This window comes from Rattus norvegicus, chromosome 7 (genome assembly GCF_036323735.1).
Source record: "Rattus norvegicus strain BN/NHsdMcwi chromosome 7, GRCr8, whole genome shotgun sequence".
Lineage (NCBI taxonomy): Eukaryota > Metazoa > Chordata > Mammalia > Rodentia > Muridae > Rattus > Rattus norvegicus.
This window is the reverse complement of record NC_086025.1, coordinates 135,951,163-135,969,323: the sequence shown is the minus strand read 5'-3', so window position 1 is coordinate 135,969,323 and position 18,161 is coordinate 135,951,163. Positions and strand designations below refer to the sequence as shown.

General features: G+C 48.5%; 1 protein-coding gene across 1 annotated transcript; it reads right to left on the bottom strand.

Annotated features, from left to right (window-relative positions):
* Positions 1-15,043: 15,043 nt before the first annotated feature.
* On the bottom strand, positions 15,044-16,642 carry Hoxc12 (homeo box C12). Its single transcript, NM_001106796.1, has 2 exons — positions 16,039-16,642; positions 15,044-15,282 (listed from the first exon to the last, which is right to left on the bottom strand). Exons 1-2 carry the CDS (start codon positions 16,640-16,642, stop codon positions 15,044-15,046), a joined length of 843 nt encoding a protein of 280 aa, NP_001100266.1.
* Between the last annotated feature and the right edge of the window lie 1,519 nt (positions 16,643-18,161).

Below are 18,161 nucleotides of genomic sequence, written 5' to 3'. Positions count from 1 at the left end.
CCAACTTTGTCAAGCTTGCTGTGCTGCCGCTGGCTAGGGACTCCTATTAGTCATAAACCAGTGGTGAGCAGTGCGCCAGCCGCCCAGCCGGTGCCTGGCAAAGTCTGGGAAAAACCTTCTCTAATGTTGTGTTAAATATTTAGTATGAGAGAGTGGCCCTGGGTGAATATTTCATGCCTGCCTTTATTGTCAATCAATGTGCAGAAAGCTACATTCACTGTGGATTTTAAAATCCCAAACCCCAAAGAAAAAGATTTAGAATGAGAATCATGTATCTTCTCTATCTGGGGGCCTTCGGGTTGGGAGCTCGGCTTCAGCTGAAAAGAAACCTGGCAACAAGGTCCAGGCAGGATGAATGCTAAGAGAACTACATTTGGGGAGCTTAGGTGGGTAGAAAGGCTAGGAGTCTATCTCTAATACCAATCAAGAAGTAGGCAGGGTGGGGCCTGAAGTCCCCAACCTCCTTCACTACTTCTTTTTCTTGCTTCCTCTCTATGTCTCGGTCCAACCCTGCCCTCTTCCAAGTGTATAAGCCTCTTTCCTGGACTGCTGTGTCCAAGGGGGAATACTCAATGATTCCTTAAGTCTTCAAACCCTTTGGCCATTACAGCACACATCTGGGCATCTGAATATGACTTTATGGAAATGTTCTGGGCTGGATTCATGATGCCATGACAACTGGCACAAGCCAAAAGCAACAGTAACCTTGGTCCTAAGAAGGAGCTGTCAGGACATAATGTGTTAGAAAGGAGGAAACCTCTAATAACCCAACCCTGTACTCTTAGACAAAACCAAAGGTAGTCTAAACCATTCCCCCACGCTCGGAGCTGCTTTCATATTGGTTTTCCTCTTTAAAGTGTATTTGATTTGATTTTCTTTGTTGAAGGATAAAGCACCGAAACCCTCAATCAGACAGGAAAGAAAGAAATGGCTAGTTTATTTCTAAATATAGCCCCTCAAATCCATTTCCCCTCAACTCTTCTACCTGCCCAAATTTACTCAGCTTTTACCACAACACTTTGGTGGAACCTACCTCCACGGTTTCCTTCTGTGTGTGTGTGTGTGTGTGTGTGTGTGTGTGTGTGTGTGTGTGTGTGTGTGGAGGGGGGGTGGTGGTGTCTCAAATACTGCAGAAGAGACTTCTAGTGCCTCTCTGTGTTTGCACTTAGTGATAGACATTGCTTCTTATGCTTTCTAGTCCTGGCCAGATTGTAACTGAAGGCAAATAACTAGATTGGGGCACTTCTGTATAGAAGGGACCAGAAACAGAAGAATCTGTTGCAGTTCCCCGTTCCTTTAGTCTTTTTTTTATAGGAGGAGCTGGGGGCAACATTTTTAATTATAATGGCGGTGAACGACGGACTGGGGCTTTTATGGGGTTTGCATTGACCTCATTAAATTTGCGTTTACTGGAGGCAAAATGCTCCCCAAACAGTGATAGAATCCAGCGAGAAGAAGGCCAGAAGTACCCCATCTCTTGCAGAGATGAGGGTGGTGTGGGTTCCTGCTTTCCCCATGTTCCCATTAGGTTTTTCTTCCTTTCTTCCTCTTGCTCTTCTGGGCAGTATGGGGCTCAATCCCCTAAGTCCTGTTTTGCACAGTCTGGGAGAGAGGTGGGGGTGGGGGGTGTCTGCTTCCTGTGAGAAGACAGCTGTGGGCCTGAGCACTTGAATTTGACCACCAAAGTTTATTCCTGGGCTACCATAAAAGTGAGGCAGGCGGCTACAAAGCGCAGTCTGATTTTCTTGAAACCAAAAGAAGGAAGCAAAAAAAAAAAAAAAAAAAAAAAGAGTGTCAAGGAGATGATGTCTAGGAAACTTTAGGATCCTCCAAGAGACTTGTAGGAAGGAATATTCTTCTTTAAAAAGGCAAACCATGAAGTTTGCATTTTTTTTCTGACATTGGTCTTTCAAAAAACTTAAAACAACCTTTAAAAAACCCTCAGCAACTGGGTCAAGGAGAGAGGGCCCTGGGTTTTGAGGTCACTTAACTGCTGATTAGAAAAAAATGCTTAGAGGTTGGGTACTGGCTTGCCTGTCTGGCTTTGGGTCCAGACCACCTGGAAGCCTCCACTGGGTTTGTACCCTCTCACTCTGGGGCTTCTGCTCACAGCACCCTTTACATTTGGATGGAGGGACACATCTGTGGCCCCCAGTCCCATTATTTGCAGGCACTACTGAAGACAACTGATTTATTGATTTTATTATTATATTATTATTATTACTATTATTATTATTATTCCTTACCCGCTTTGTGCCAGCCATTCCTACATCTGCCTAGAGTCCCAGCTTTCACCTAAATACTTCGTGTGATAACCACTATACCGACTTGCGGATTTTTGGTGGCCTTACTCCCTGTTTGCTTGGCCGCTAGCAGGCCTCTGCAGTCTGGGCTGCTGCCGCCCCGGTGGTCTGGCTAGAACTAGGACAGACTCCAGCGGCCCTTCCTCCCACACAAGGACAACAGGGCCTGATTCGGAAGGGGGCACTGTCTGACGAATTCTGTCATGAGTGGTTCCTACAGCAGCCTCCTGAAAACAGCTCTGGGCAGTCTTGTGGCCTCACCCTTCCTTGAATTCTAGAGAGCAGTTCTTGATAAGGGAAAGAGACCACCCTACAGACTGGCTGGGCGGAAAAAGGAGGCCTTAAATTCAGCCTCTTGTAGAGTCAATAAAAAGAAGGAAGTCCTACACATGTTCTCAGGCTGGACTGGTGAAGAAGGGACCTCAATCAGAACAGCTTGAATCTTCTTGCGCATTTTTCTTTTCCTTAGCAGCAATGTGGAAGCATAGAATACATTTTTTAATTCTACTTTGGGATTTTCAAGCTAGAGGCTTATTTTTGAACCCGGGACACACACACCTCACCCTGAGATCCAAAACGCCTATTTTTCTCCTCAGCCCAGGTCAGCCCTGCAAGCCCAAGGCTTCAGGTTAGGCCACCAAAGTAGCGGGTGGACCTGCAGGAGTAACATTGGGCCTATGGACAAGGTAGGGGGTGCAAAGAGCAAAGCCGGTGGCTCCTCCGCCCCGCCCGCTCCACCCAGCTTCCTCCGCGGAGGGGTTGTCCCAGGAGGCTAGCAATGCGACCCCGTTTCTCCCATAAAAGCCCCATTTTATGAGCCAGTTTTACCCCCTCCCCGCTCTAAAATGAAGGACATGTCTTAAAAGCAGTCTGAAGATGGAGCCGCTGCCATTGGGCCTTAATTTCCAAAGCTAGTTTCAACTCCATAGAAAATACCTTTTCTGGGGGAGATTGCCCTCTTAGGCCACCGGCATCTCCCAACTCGCTGCGGAGCCGAGGTCGGGTTGGCCGGTGCCGCCATTCCCCAGCTTTAGCCCCTACTTAGGCTCGGACCCAGTCCCCGCTGATCAAAGTGAGCTCGCGGCATTTTTATGAGATCAACTTCAGTGGCTCCTTACTTGTAATCAGATGCCTGAGTCGAAAATGCAAAAGGGAACAGCTCCTCGATCCAAAATGGAAAAGGAGAGAGATGGAAAAGGAGAGAGAGAGAGAGAGAGAGAGAGAGAGAGAGAGAGAGAGAGAGAGAGAGAGAGAGAGAGAATAAAATTAAGGTAACCCAGAAGATCCCAGTCACGCAGGGAAAAGACCCCTTTCCCCCAGCAACAATGGTTTTGCGGTTCTGTCCCAGCTTTCAGGCCCTGCCTTCTGCCTGCAAATTGACTTTTGAGCCCTAATGCCAGGGCGGGCAGAAAGGAGCCCTGATTTCGCCTGTGCTAGGAAACTCCACGCGAATCTTTCACAGTGGGGCTGCCTTGTGTGGACGAGCCTTATGGCCGGCTTAGAACTGCACAAGAAAAGCACCTTCGGCTCCGGCTTTAAGTCTCTCCCCCCTCGGCGGTCTCCGTGGTCTCCGTGGTTCTCTCTTCACTACAGCCAGAAGTTGAGTTACAGGAAGATTCACCAGAGATTTATCGCCTGGCCCCAAACTTGGAGAGCCTCGTTGTCATAAACAGCCGTCTATTGTCTAGACTTTTATCTCCGGGTATGGATCTGGATCTTGCATTAGTGAGGCTCAGGGGATACGGACTGTCTCCGTGGTGGTGTGTGCAGTGCAGCCGGGGCCTGCTGGCGATCATTGGATCACTGGGGGTTTGTTTGGGTCAGTTTAGAAGCATGAGCAAATTTGTTCTTGGAGCTGTACAGGTATAACTAAGTGTTCACGGGTGGAGGCCTGAGGTAGGAAAGGTCTCTTTCTCTCTCTGCCTGGGAATATTCTGGTGCGGTGCGTGTACTTGTGTGTTGGGTGAGAATTTGTCACGGTGTTCTTTGTTCTGGGCATTTTAAGTGTTCCTGTCTGGGGTTTTTCGGGTTTTATTAACCTGCATCCGCTTGGCCAGTTTATGTCCCTTCCAAGCAGATCATCTGGTGTTTTTTTCAGTATCAGAGCCTATTGTGTGTGTTTGGTTTCTCTGGGAGAAATGATTTGGGGTGATACCTTCTCAACCTCTTTCCCCCCTCAGGTTCTCCTCCCTATCACAGTCACAACCTTGACTTTCATGGGGTGTCTGGTGCCTCACTCTTTTCAAGTCCCAAAATCTCCAAAAAGCCTGGCAGTTTCTATTAGAGGAAAACACTACTACAGGGTGAGGTCTGAGTCTGGTTGTCTTTCCCACAATATGGGGAAGCATTTCATTTCCTGGGGTCCCCCTTCACAAGCTGAAAGACCATCAGAAGGGACCTCCACAGGTCCAACTTCAACCAATTTGAATGCTGTGAGCAGAATTCTAGGCCATGCCAAAGAAGGTCTGCCACCCCCTCCATGGGGACAGCAGATGTCCCCACCTTGGCTGCCCTCATCCCCTACACAAAGGACCCAGGCATTTTGAGACACAGTGGCACTTTGTTCAGATTAAATCTCTTCAGATCCCAGGGTCAGATATTCTCTGGAGAAACCAGGATCTCTTAACACCACCAGAAATAATGAGATCGAGTCCTTTTGTTTTCCCTGGGATACTGGATCAAGATAGGAGGCCCAATGCTCTATCAACTGGCTCTGGCTGCCGCTCCTGGCTGCTTCACCATACTTCAGGTATCTTATAGATATTCCCAACCAGGTAGGTAAAGTAGGATGGAGTTCATCCTAGGGTTCAGTTTTCCAGTTGGTAAAGGTAATAACAAACTGGGAGTTTTAAAGCATTGGGATTAGCTAGAATCACCCATCATCACTTCTGAAGCATCCGAATGAATGCCTCCCTCCCCCTTGTTACAGAATTTCAATTTTAAAATAAATAATTAGGCCTTAAGGTGGCTCCGTGGGCACAGAGGAGCCAAAAACAAGCAGTGAGATTCAGGAAGAAGGAAGTGAGTTCTCCATTGCTAACCCCACACCAATAAACCCCCTTTTAACTTCACCACACTCCTAATCTCCACTACTCTGGAAGGAAGGAAAGAATCACGAATCTAAGCTCAGGCTCCTTCCTCTCAGCCTCCTTCCTCTCTTCTTTGCTCCCTCCCTTCCTCTCTCCTGAGTGTAACCACTACCAGCCGCCTGACTGCCCCTACTCGGTATCTCTCGGCCTGTCTCTGCTCTGCCTTACTCTTCCGGAGCCTGGCCTTCCCCCATCTCTGCTTCCTAGCTCTGAAACCAAGAAAGACCTAATATACTAGCTTCTGCATACCCAAGGCCCAGGCTGGGGTGAGTACCAGGTCCTTGCAGCTAGAATGTTGCTTCCAATCTCCCAGCTGCACCCACCTTTGTTAGTTGCATGGTTAAAATGCTTCTCTCTCACTCCCCTCCTTCTGTCCCTTTCTTTCCACCTCAGGATCTGAGGAATAAATAAATCCGAGCCTACTGCTCCACCAGCCCTCCCCATCCCTGTGACCTCACTCCTCCTTACCGAATATCTCGCTTTGTTTTCAGAAGAAAACTGTAATACTCAGACAGACATTTAAGCTGTAAATGAAGTTTTCTTTATGATGCTTAATTTTTCTCTCCAGTTCTTAAAGTCCTTCTCCACTTTGCTGCCATGGAATGGAAGGGTTTTACAAGTCTGCAGGGGAGATGGGGAGTAAAGAAATCGCGCCCAGAGTTAGAGACAATGGTGAAAGATATAGAAGCCAGAAGAAATGGGGGCCGCACCAGCTGGCAGGGAGTGGAGCCAGAGGCAGAAAAGGAAAGAAAAGTTTCCTGGAGTCTTCACAGCTTCCCGGGGCTGCAGAATTCACTCCCAATAAAGAAAGGAGACTTAAAAAAAAAAGTCCTGTATTTACAAGACCAGAAATGCCAGCGCTAAGTCCTTCCTGAGAGAAAGGCTGAAATGGAGGACCGACGCCTTCCTTATAAGGTACACGATGCTAACTTGACCTTCACTTTGTCATGATGCCCCCGCCCACCCAGACTGCTGCAAACCCGCCAGGCAAAGTCAGCCCAGCTACTGACCCTAGTCTCTATCTTCCTCGTGCCTCTTTCTCTTTCAGTCTTTTCCTTCCCTTCCCGTTTGTATCTTTTTCTTATATTTCTTTCCTCATGTTTTATTTCCTGGTTCTTTCTGCTGCTTGCTTTTGTTCGTACCTACCTTACTCATGGTCTCATACTTTCTCTTAACTCTCTTCTGCCTCACTCTCTGCTTCTGCTTCTGTGGTAATCTCTTCCTCTCTTCCCCCTACAGTCTTCAGATTCCTCAGCTCTCCAAAACAACAACAAAATTTAAAATCTTTCCCTGATTGCTGCCTTAAATTGACCTCCCTAACTCCAGCTGGGCATCTGTTTTGACTTCGGTGTTGTTAAGGCGTGGACTCCAGGAAAGACAAATTGGGGATAAAAGAGGGCTTCACTTTGGGCCTACTTCCTATTTGGGGTTGACAATGAACTTGATTTTGATAAGCCCCTGTCTTGGACCTAATGGACACCAATCAAAGCTCCAGAACCCTAGTGGCCCTGTCCTGAGAACTAAGTCTCCTGCTGAGGCAAGAGAGGCTGAATATCAAATTAGTATTTCCCTATCTTGGTCTTCAGACTTTATACACTCTAAAATCCTAGAGCTTTCCCTTAAAATATCCAAGAGATGAATTTAGAGTCTTAGGGATTTCTGGAGATTCCCACACAGGTAAAAATAGGAAAGAAAGATTCCTAGGGCCTCTCTACCTTGCCTCCAGCTTCAAACAAAGCCTCCAACATTAACTCTAATCATATCTTGTGTGGTTATAAAATAATATTATTGACACCCTATAATTACCTATTATCTACTTACTTGTGATAATTACAATATTAGAGGAGGCAGGTCTATGCAGACAAAATGAATCCAAGCTAGCATCCAAAATGAAAATGAAACTGGATCAGAGATCAGAGTACTTCTACGGATCTCCTCATTTCTCATCCCTGTTTCAAATCTGTAAACCTTCACCCCATCTCCTTGATTTGAGAGTAACAATTTTTCTCTATATCTCACATGCCACTTGCTGCCTTTCCTCTCTCCTCTGTAAAGACAATAATAAGGAAATTCTCCTTTCTCTCTCTCTCTCTCTCTCTCTCTCTCTCTCTCTCTCTCTCTCTCTCCAATTATCCGGATAATTGCATGAATTCTTCCTTGAATACCACTGTGTAGTCAGGGTAGGGGTTTCAGCCGGAAGTGGAGGGGACAGGATTCCACACAAGGAGGGGGGAACTGAGAGAGTCCTGAGTTCTTACATTCCCAGACTTTATAGTTCTGTCTAGTGTTACATTGTTTCTTCAGGCAAAGATCTTTGTTCCCTTTCAGTCATATTTCTCCCTTCCCCCTCCCTTTCTCTCTCTCTCCCTCCCCCCTCTTTTTTGGTCCCTTTAAAGGAGACTCAGACCATCTTCTGCTCTTAATAGATGACTATAAAAGTAAAATTAATTCCCCCTTGCCCTTTAATATCAATATCTCTCTGTTAAGTATGCACATCAGTGAGAATAAACAGAATTAAGTGCTACAACCCAAACCAGCAATTAGACCCAAGGTGTTTTTTTTTTTTTTTTTTTTCTTCCTTTCATGGGTCTGGCTTATCTTGGGATGATCATTCTGGTGCAAGATAACCCGGGCATAGTTGTTTATTCATATTTTTTACAAGCTCATTGGAGCACGGTAGAAAAGCAACTGTAAAGGCAAAGAGAGTGAGAACGGAAGGAAGTCAGCGCCAAAGGGAACCACCCAGAAATGTAGGGAAAGGAGCCGGCAGAGGTCCCCAACAGAGAATAGGACAGAAGATGCGCCCAGAGAAACGTTTAGGTTTTGTTTTATTGTCTTTTAAATTTTGATTTGGAGCTCAATGAAGAAAAGGCAACACATAGACCAGAGGACCAGAGGACTGGAAGAGGACCAGCCATAGCTCACTGTGTGCCGGGCCCAGAAGGAAGGAACTCCGGACAAACCCACCCGAGTGGGCGCCAGGGCAGGCATAGTCCTGAAGGCTGGGGGCTGGCCCCTTGAAGACCTCCGCGCGGCTGCCTGAGCTTTTTTGCTCTCCTTATCATCCCCATCTTTATGACGAGGCTTGTTAACATGACCAGCGATCTGACCACGCACATCTATCTCCACCGCACACGCGCTCAGCCAAGCAGCGGCCGGCGGGGGGACTGGGAGGCACTAATTAATTGATTCCTTGGACTGTAAAATATGGCCGCGTCTACACGGAACCTGTGGACTCATAAACAATATGTCTGCAGATGTGAGTGCACTGTCTCTTAAAGAATTTTCTATAGGTATGCGTTTATTAGAATCCAGGATGTGAAAGAATCAAATAAGATTGCCTTTTCATAAGCCACGACACAGTACAATGCCAGAAAATGCTTCTGCAAAAACTTGGGTTATGTAATAGGTTTTCTCTGCTGCTAGTGTAGACACAGAGATTGGCTTCTGACTGGCTAAATGTTAGGCTCAAAATCAAAGTTCTGCCGAAAAGGCCTGAAGCCTCTGTCCTTCCTGGGGACAGGGAGATGGGCCCAGGTTCAGCCCTTGCTTCTCCATGCTGCCTAGGCTCAAGATTATAAAATGTTCTTGAAGCTTACAAACCTTAAAGGAGCCTAAGCACACGCACCCTTACTTAGCTCTCCAAATCACTGTCCACCCCTTTCCTATCTGTCTGCATAGAGCATTGCTGTGACATGCTTGCGTTATTCTTAGAAGAATGTGTCTTGAGATGCATGGTGTGACGAGGTGATTACATAGCTCTAACAGTTCTATATAAGCACGATTTCAAACTGAGCCCCGATGCGAATAGGAGTTAATATGTTCTCAACAGATACCAGCTTCAGACAAGAGACACAATGGCTATTTCAAAGACAGAAATACTAGGCAGAAACACAAACAGAAAAAAAAATTAGCCAGCAGAGAGTGTCATTACCAATGCCATCACTACTTTCTGGCCTTGGGTGGCTCTCTTAAACCTGGCTGTGTTCTCTACGTTCCACATGGCAGAGAGGCTTCCTGCTTTCCCAGACCCTCAGCTCTGATTCTAATATTTATTTTTAAAAATCTTCAGAGAAATGTATATCACAAATAATATGTGAGTCCAAAGAATGTGCCAATACGATTTACAGATTTTTTTCATATACTGTGTATGTGTGTTAGAATGTGATACAATTTTCACTGAGTTTTTACTGCTACATTAATATTGGGATGCACTTCATGCAATAGTTCTGTATGTGTTACAGAACGTAGAAACGTGTGCCTAAATGAGCTCAGAAAAGTGCACACTTTATGTAGGATATATGAAGGACTTGTTTACATATGCCAATAAATTTTCGCCTGTGAATAAAAGGTTCTTCTATTTTCAGTATCTCACGCTGTCATGTAGATGAAAGTGCCTCTGTGTATATAGTATAAGGAAACATCTTATTTGTACATTTTAGTCTCTTTTCATATATCAGTCCCGACCACAACAGAGATGGCACATCTTTCCATGCTCTGAGTGGACTGTATCGCTCCCACAGATGGTTTTCCAGACGAGGTTTCATCCACACAGACAGGTCCTTGAAGGAAGTTCTCCACTCTTCACTGGATAACAGAAAATCTCAGTAAAAAGGCTTTGACTTGAAAAACGGGGAGGCCACACACTGGCAAGGGGCTAGTTCTCAAAGGCTAACGGTTGGGTCTACTTAAGGCCCAATTTATTGACTCCTGTCCTAAGCTTCCGTAGAAGCCTTAGGAGAATCACCACTGACAAGCTTGACTAAGGAATCTTAAGAACCTTAGTTTTAGCAGCCTAGTTAGGACCTCAGACACAGACTGTTGTTCTTCAAGGTCCCCTGTAAACTCAAGAGACTGGAGACTGGGCGGCACCAAGCCCCAAAGACGGTCTCCACAGCTCTGGCCAGCAGGGGTCATCCCGTCCTTCCCGGGGGCCTGGCAGCCCTGGGAAACGACCAGAGCTGCTGGCACTGTTGGAAACAGAGCTACTGGGATCAGTCAGTACTTTCTTTGGGCGCGCTAGGTTTCTTCCCTCAAGTGAACCGTGGACAAGATTAGTCAGAGATCTTAGAACCATCTCCCCCTTCCCCGCCTCCGGCCCCCTGCCTCAAGGCCCGGCACTGAGGAGGCTTGAGTAGGGAGCGGTCTAGGCGCCCGCGTCATCCATCAGCGGCGACGCGCCTTTGTCTCGGGCTTCCTCGGGAGAAGCAACCATCAGAGCCGGCCAGCTGTGCTCAGCGGCTCTCAGAGGCGGGAGAGGCGCGGGCCATTGACCTTTGCGCTGAAAATCGGTAACTGTTTGGATGTCCGCTGCGATGAAAAGGCGAATGTCCGCTCTTAACCGAGGCGGAATGTGTTCGCGGCTGCGGCCCGCGGGCCGGTGAAAAGCCTCACGCTCTGCACCACCTTCCGCGTCCACAGACGCACACCGCACTGAGGTTTGGCGGCTCCAGGGTGCGTTTCTACAGCGGCCTGAGCCCTGCAACCCCTTCCCTGCTTTCCCTACACACGGAGGGCGAGCGGGTGGGCGGGGGGGGGGGGCTCTCGGCCTGGCCGGAAGACTAGGTCTTGGGTTTTGCTTTGTTCGCGGATCTGGGCCGGGTGGTCCCAGCTTCACTCTGGGTTTGAGTCATCGATCCAAAGAGCTGGGTTTCCGGCTGCATTAGCATCCACGGATCCCGGACTGCCAAGCTCATCTCCTGTCAGTTAGGTAATGGCGTAGGCAGTGCGGATCAGCGTGCAGAACTTCGTGAACAATCGGGTCCAATACAGACTTGATTTGGGATGATAGACGCTTACACACATGCAGCAGACTAATTATTTTCCTACCTAGATTATTCAAATAGTTACATTTTCTTGCTCTCTTAAGACCTAGTTACAAGCACAAAATGCTTTTTTTTCCCTCTTAAAACTGGAGTAAGTTAGACTTTGAAGCTTAACAGTTGTAACAATGACGAAATCGCCACCGCCTAGACAGAGACCCAGGTGTTGCTTCTTAGTTTGAGAAGAGAGCTGCAGTGTTTTCCCTTCATTTTAACTTTCAGTTTATTAAATCTGGGGGCCTGTATAGACACCATCCTACAAAGTGCCCTCTATTTCATATTGGAAATGTCTGGGTATATGTCAAGGGAATAAATTAAAGACTACTCATGGTCTCCTTAACACCCCCACCTCCTATTTTAGGCCAGAAATTCTTCTCCTGCAGATCCATCCCGTGCAGACGAAATGGATAGTCATTTGCCTGGACTCACTGAGCTTCAGATCCATGCTCCGATATGATACTCAGATCCAAAAGCAGCCACCAGTCCTTACTCCAGCAATTCCCTGCCAGAAGCTGACTACTTCCAGGTTCTCTTTCATTGTAGGGGAAATTTTATGTGAGCACCTCAGGGCTTTCTTTAGGTCTCCTTCCCACCTGTATCCAGACTGTACAGGGGAGTTGGGAATTTGGAATGAAGGGAGAATGGGATTTGGTTTAACTGTGCTACTCTCTCTGGTTAGGGTCATAAGAGGTGAGATTTCAGGGCTGAAGGCTTGGTTGACTTCACCGAGACACCCTGCTATTCCAGGCCAGGAAAAAAGATGGAAAAATCTGGAGAAGACCGCCCCCCACAAGACTGGAGTCGGACAACTGAGAAAGGGAAATTGGTGGGTGAGCCAGAGGCAGATTCAAGTATCCAGGCAGAGGGAAGGCATTCCTTAGAGAAAGAAGAACCGGGTGGAGGTGCTGCTGCTTGGGGGAACAATGCATACCACCCCAGCGTTGAGTCTGGCTCATGGAGAGGCCCTGAGTGGGTTGCTGGCTTCAAGAATTGAAGACTATTTCACCAGCTGTAGGGGTCTTTTGTCCCCTGACTACTTTTTTCACAGTATACAAAATATCTTCTTAGAGCGAAGCTACTAGATTTGAACCACAGATTTGAAGCTCTAGGTCCACCAGTCATCAGTCGCCATATCCCAGCCCCCCATAACAGTCTCTAGGCCCCTTAGTTACAGCTCTGGTTCTTTCCTGCTATGCAGACCTCTTTTCTGAAGCCAGTTTTTCCTCCTCCATATTATTTTTTACAGCCCAGTGACTCTTCAGAGCTCTCTCTTCTTCCCCAGTCTATCACCCCCCAATTTTCTCTCTGCCATTAATTGCTTGGGACTAGATATAGCACCTCATCAACAGCTCTTGGTTGGTTATATATTTCTGTTACGCATGCAACTGCTCTTTCTTTATTATTACACATTTATTATTTTTATCATTCACCTGAGCTAAAGAAAATAAAATAAATAGCTAAGGGCTGGGGCTTCTGTTCTTTCTGGGTAGAGGAAACTGTATGTGGGGGACCCAGTTTTAGAAATGGTTCTCAAAACATCACATAATCATACATCCATGTTTTAATTATTAATATTAACATGATGAAGCAGCTCTGTACAAGGACTATATAAAGGGAAAACGTGCTGAAGACAGATGTTGGGATAGGGGAGTACACTACACAGACCTGGGAAGGGAGGTAAGGAATACTGACTACCACAGGAACTACCAGAGACAGACACAATCAACAAGACAGATACTGACAAAGAAGCTCACGGAAGTCAAATTTAAAGCAAAGGAAAGAGAATATTGCATAACTTTGCCTCCTTCCTTTTGGAGCATTCTAGTCTCTTTCCTACCAGGTTTCAGGAATCAAATCAGAGTGGTGGAGCTTGAATCTAGAGCCCACCAGTCACTGGAAGAGCTTCACAAGGGGGTACAAACAGGGAGAAGGGTAGTACTCCATTCTCATGGCCACGTCACAGGAGATTGCATGGACAGCTCCTGTGGAGTGGAGATGCTTTGTGGGAACTTGAACATAAGTGAACATGTGTAGATGTGTCAGGTGCCCAATGGAGGATCAAGGAATGTGATTGTATCTCCTCTCTATTGAGCCAAATGGAGAGACCAAGAAGCTGCCTTCTTGCAAGTTAAGTAGGGAGAGAGGTTTGGACCCAACAGTTTGCTTGTGTATCTGCACAACCCTGTAAACAAACATGAAGCCATGTGCTGTTGGGAGAACCCAGTATTCTGTGGCTTGCCCTTGGAGAGTGGGAAGACTCTCTTCACCTCAGTGGGCGGTTTCACATTGCCCTAGCTGCACTTAGCTATGCCCATCTCTTACTTCTCAACCCAGTGTTTCCACAGAAGTGAGGCAGCAGACGGGAAGCTATCGAAAGAGTAAAAACAGGGCGCAGGAGGGCTGGTGGGTTATCTTGACTGTTCTTTCCAGAGCCATCCAGCCTCAGAACGTTGGGTCTGGGGCTAAAGGCTGAAAGGATTTGTGAATAAAAAGCCTTGTCTTTGGCCTCCAACTGAGTCTGGGGATGAGCCCCTCCCTCTTCAGCTCTGGCCCCCGTACTTGGTGGCTAGCTGGCCCGGAGGCGGAGGCAGCGGATCCTGAGACAAAGGGCGATGCTGGGGGGCGGGTAGGGGATAGAGAGAAAGGAGTTGGGTGGGGGGACTGCAGCGCCCCCTCCTTCATTGTCACCAGCCTGGGAAACGGGTTGAGCTGGGCCTCTGCTGCCCGTAGCCCCTTTAAGGGTAGATTCTCCTCCCGCCTCGTAAATTACGCCGGTCCAGCCTCTGTCCGGCCGTGACCGTGAACGCCAGCGGCAAGAGAGATCAGCAGGCCCGCTGCTGTAGGTGCCGGAAACGCTCCCTGCCAATCAATACCGCTCTCCGCAATCCTTTCCACCACCTCTTTGGGCGTCCCGAAGGGCCAGGTGGGGGTCTCTGTGGGGGGGGGTTGGCTAATGAACCTGTGTCTGTGAGAGTTCGGTTCTCAGTTTCCCCTGTTTACCACTTCCAGTCTACAGTAAGCGTTAAGTGATGGGAAAAGTAGCTAGCACACCTGTGAATTGTTTTGCCTGGGACAAGCTGGGGACTTAGCAGCCGACTGAAGACCTTGAAACTTTTCTAGATCCGTCCTGGAGAGGATCCAAAGCTGTTTATTCTATTTTCCTGCAGGGTAGTCTGCCAAATGCAGGCACTTCAGCCCAACGCAGTGCTCAGGCTGGAGGACTCAGATGCGGGTAGGCTCCAGGCCTTACCAATCATTCTCTCAAACGACACTTCCTTCTTGGTCCCCTAGCTTCCTCTAAGCCTGCCACAGCTCTCTACCCTCGCCTTTAACTCTGTCCGCGGATCCTCTCTGTTGTAGCTCCCACCTCTCAACGCCATCAGTTATGAGTTTGGGCACCTTGGTCCCACTATCATCAACCTTGTCTGCTCCTTCAAGTATAGAGACTTAAGACCAGAAAGGGAAGTGGTGGAAGGGTGCGAATAAGTGTCTGGGCCACTGCTTCCCCATAACCTCAGCGGGAGGCACAGCAACTCCAGTCCTGCCTCAAATAAACTACCCCTGCCCAGTGTCCTAGCCTGCCCTTGTCTCTCCTGGGCTTCTGACTTCTCTGGCTAGGTTTATTCCCCCTTTTTTTTTTCAGGGACCCGCAGGGCCTTTTGGGTGTGTGTGTGTGTGGGAGGGAACCACGAACAAAACAGACAAGAGACGTCCGGGGAGGGCCTGCCAGAAGGCCTGGCGTTGTAAGCGGGACTGTGTCCCAGGCTGCGCCCCCTCTTGCTCCACCAAGGCAAGCTCAGTCTGGGGCTAGCACTCATGTCCTGGCTCCCTAGAAGAAGGAGAGAGCTTGCTCTCTCAGCAGAAGTCTTTTCTTTTTCATTCTCCGGTTCTGGAACCAAATCTTGACCTGCTGATCACTAAGATTCAAGCGGTCCGAGAGTTCCCTCCGACGCTGGCGTGTGATGAACTCGTTGACCAGAAACTCGCCCTCCAGCTCAGCCAGCTGCAACTTCGAATACGGCTTGCGCTTCTTTCGCGAGCGGCTGTGGATCGGGTACCAGGGCGCGCCTGGGTAGAGATGAACCGCAGGGTTGGCTAGAGGATCAGGGGGTGACTGGCTCAGTGCCCTGGGCCCTTTCCCAGACCCTTTTACCCTAGCCCCACACCCAGACCAGGTCACTCCTTTCCCTTATCATCCTGAGAGCCTTTACCCAGACCAATTTCACCAAACCATCACTCCATCAAGTCCCCCCCCACGCTTTTACTCTGTGCCCCAACACTACCTTCCAAAATAGTATACAGATTTTTAATATTCCTATCTCAATTCTTTCAAATTATCACCACCACCACCATCGTCATCATTATTAAAATGTCCTGGCCCTTACAACTTCTGGGACTACAGATCCCATCAGTTAGAAAAGATGTGGGAGGGCGGTGAAAAGTAAATCATTTTGGTTATGTTTCTTAAATTAAGAACTGTGAGTAACGGAGGCCCCTGGCTAAGCAGAATGAAAGGCACCCTGGAAACTGGGAATGGAATCTCCTTCTCCGCCTCTTTACCTTTAGGCTTGGGGAAGTCCCCGTCAAGATCCCGGTTTTCTGGAGCTCCCTGCCCCCTACAGCCACTAGGAAATCTCTCCAGGTCTTTTATGGGGGATATTTACATGTTTATAGGGCTCCCCCCCCACACACACTTCTTTTTAAAAGAAGCCCTAGCTCACCACACATTCTGTCACCCTAGGCAGTTCCAGTTCAGGCCTCTCCTGCCCAAACTAGCAAGTCGTCCTGTCAGAGTAAGCCGCACAAGTGGGTTGGGGTCCTTACCGCTGGCTGAGAGCCCGCCGCCTGGGTTCAACGGAGATACCAGAGAGCCAGGGTCGCCAGCACTGGCGCCCTTATTGCCCTCGTTGAGTAGGGATGAACTGGAGTCAGATTCCAATGACTGACACGAGGGTGGGTCGTGGGGGGGTCCCGTGTTGCCGTCGCCACCGCCGCCGCCCGCTGGGTAGTCGTACTTGAAGCCGAGCGCAGGTGGCCCCGACGGCTCCAGCTGCAGCAGCGCTGCCCCGGGTCCCGCTCCGGGTTCGCGCCCGCGCTCCTCCCGCTTTAGGCCCCCGCCGCCGCCCTCAGCGCAGGGCTCTCGGTAGTAACCCTTGCTATCCTCCACGCGAGCCAACTCGCACGTGCGGCCAAAAGGCGGGTTGAGAGACACCGGACTGCCGAGATAGGGCTGCGGGTAGCCATTGCACGGCTCGGCCGACGGCCAGGGCAGCGAGCACACGTTATCGCGGCGTGGGTAGGACAGCGAAGGCAGCCCCGGGAGTTGCGCCCCTGACGCGCGGAAGTTGGGGAAGTAGAAGGTGTCTCCCGTGTGGATATTCACCAGCGGCCCCACAAACCCAGGATTCAGGAGATTATGCTCGCCCATTTCCGCGGGGCCCGACCGGCAGCTTCTACTTTATTGCTATCTGACATTAAACATAGTTAAACCTGCACCAGTCACCCATTGGCCGCCCTACTCACGTGGGCGCTACCGCCAGGGGGAGGGGTGGGGACAACCGAACCCCCCACCCACATTCCCCGCACCAACTCTAACTTCCCCCTTCCCCAATCCTGGGTGGGGATGGAGGAACGAAAGGCAGGAACAGATTTATTCGTTGGATTCTGGTTTTTTAAAAATCATATAAAACCTTAACGCAGACGGGGAAGCGATCGCTCGCTCGACACGGGGCGAAACCAAAAAAAAAAAAAAAAGCGCGACGCCAAAAATATCCGCACATACACACCTCCGCACCCTGCACCCCTCCCCAGATGTATTATCTTATCACCAACAGCTGGCCGAGTACAGCCCGTCCCTCTTTAATTAGCTCCTTTATTAACTAAAACCGTTGGAATTTACAATATCTCCCCAATAAATTACTATTAGATATTGTGTCATATAAAGTTTACTGGCTGTTTAAGGAGACGGATGAGCCCTTTGGCTCAGGGTTTATTTACAGTAGAGGCGAAGTGGGGGTGAGAACAGGTTTCCCTGCAGCTATCTCTCAGCCCTGCCAGGGCTGCTGCGTTGTCTCCATGGCATTTTCTTCTTGGGATATGAAAAGATGCTTGAGGTTCTTTCGCTCAAGAAAGGTTTAGGGGGAATTGATGATTCTATCTCTTCTGTACCCCTAACATCTTAGCCTCCATCGATAGAGGAAGAACTAATGGCAAAGAGAAGAGAGAATGCAGTGCAGACCTATTTGCCTGCTCTTGAAAATCTAGGGGTAGCTTGAACTACTTTTCGGCTGTGACTTCTAGGTACTGGGAGCTTCTAAGAATCTCCTGGTCTTTATGACAGGAGACTGTCAGTCCAGTAGAAACTGGCTAGCCTGAAAGATACAGCAAAAGAGATTACCCCACAACCTGCAGGCTGGCCGTGGGGCCGTTATGGAGTAGCTCAGAGGCCAGGGGTGAGTTGCCTTCTGAGGTGGGACAAGAGTGAGGGGAAAACACGGAGAAATATCCGGTCGAAGACTCAGGTTTTTATTTATGATGCTCCTTCCAGAAAAGCCTGGGAACCTAGCGCTGACTGTTGACTATAATGGACATCTGCGGGTCAACATTGGGAATCTCAACTGGGGCACCGGCGGAACAGCTCATCAAGAGAAGAACCAGCTCAAATACATTTTATTAGGGTTATAGCAAAGAGACACTCACCATCTCTGCTTATTTTGAGCCTTAGCTGTCCAAGGTTGAATAAACAGTTTGGCAATGTATACGTGTTAAAAAGATTGTGACGATTTTTATTAGAGTATTGCGCGCATACAGAGAGAGAGAGAGAGAGAGAGAGAGAGAGAGAGAGAGAGAGAGAGAGAATGAATATGAAAGAATTCTGGAAAATAGCCGATAGCTGATGCCACAAAACGCAGACAGAATCGCAGGAGATTCTCATTCCGCTCTTCTCT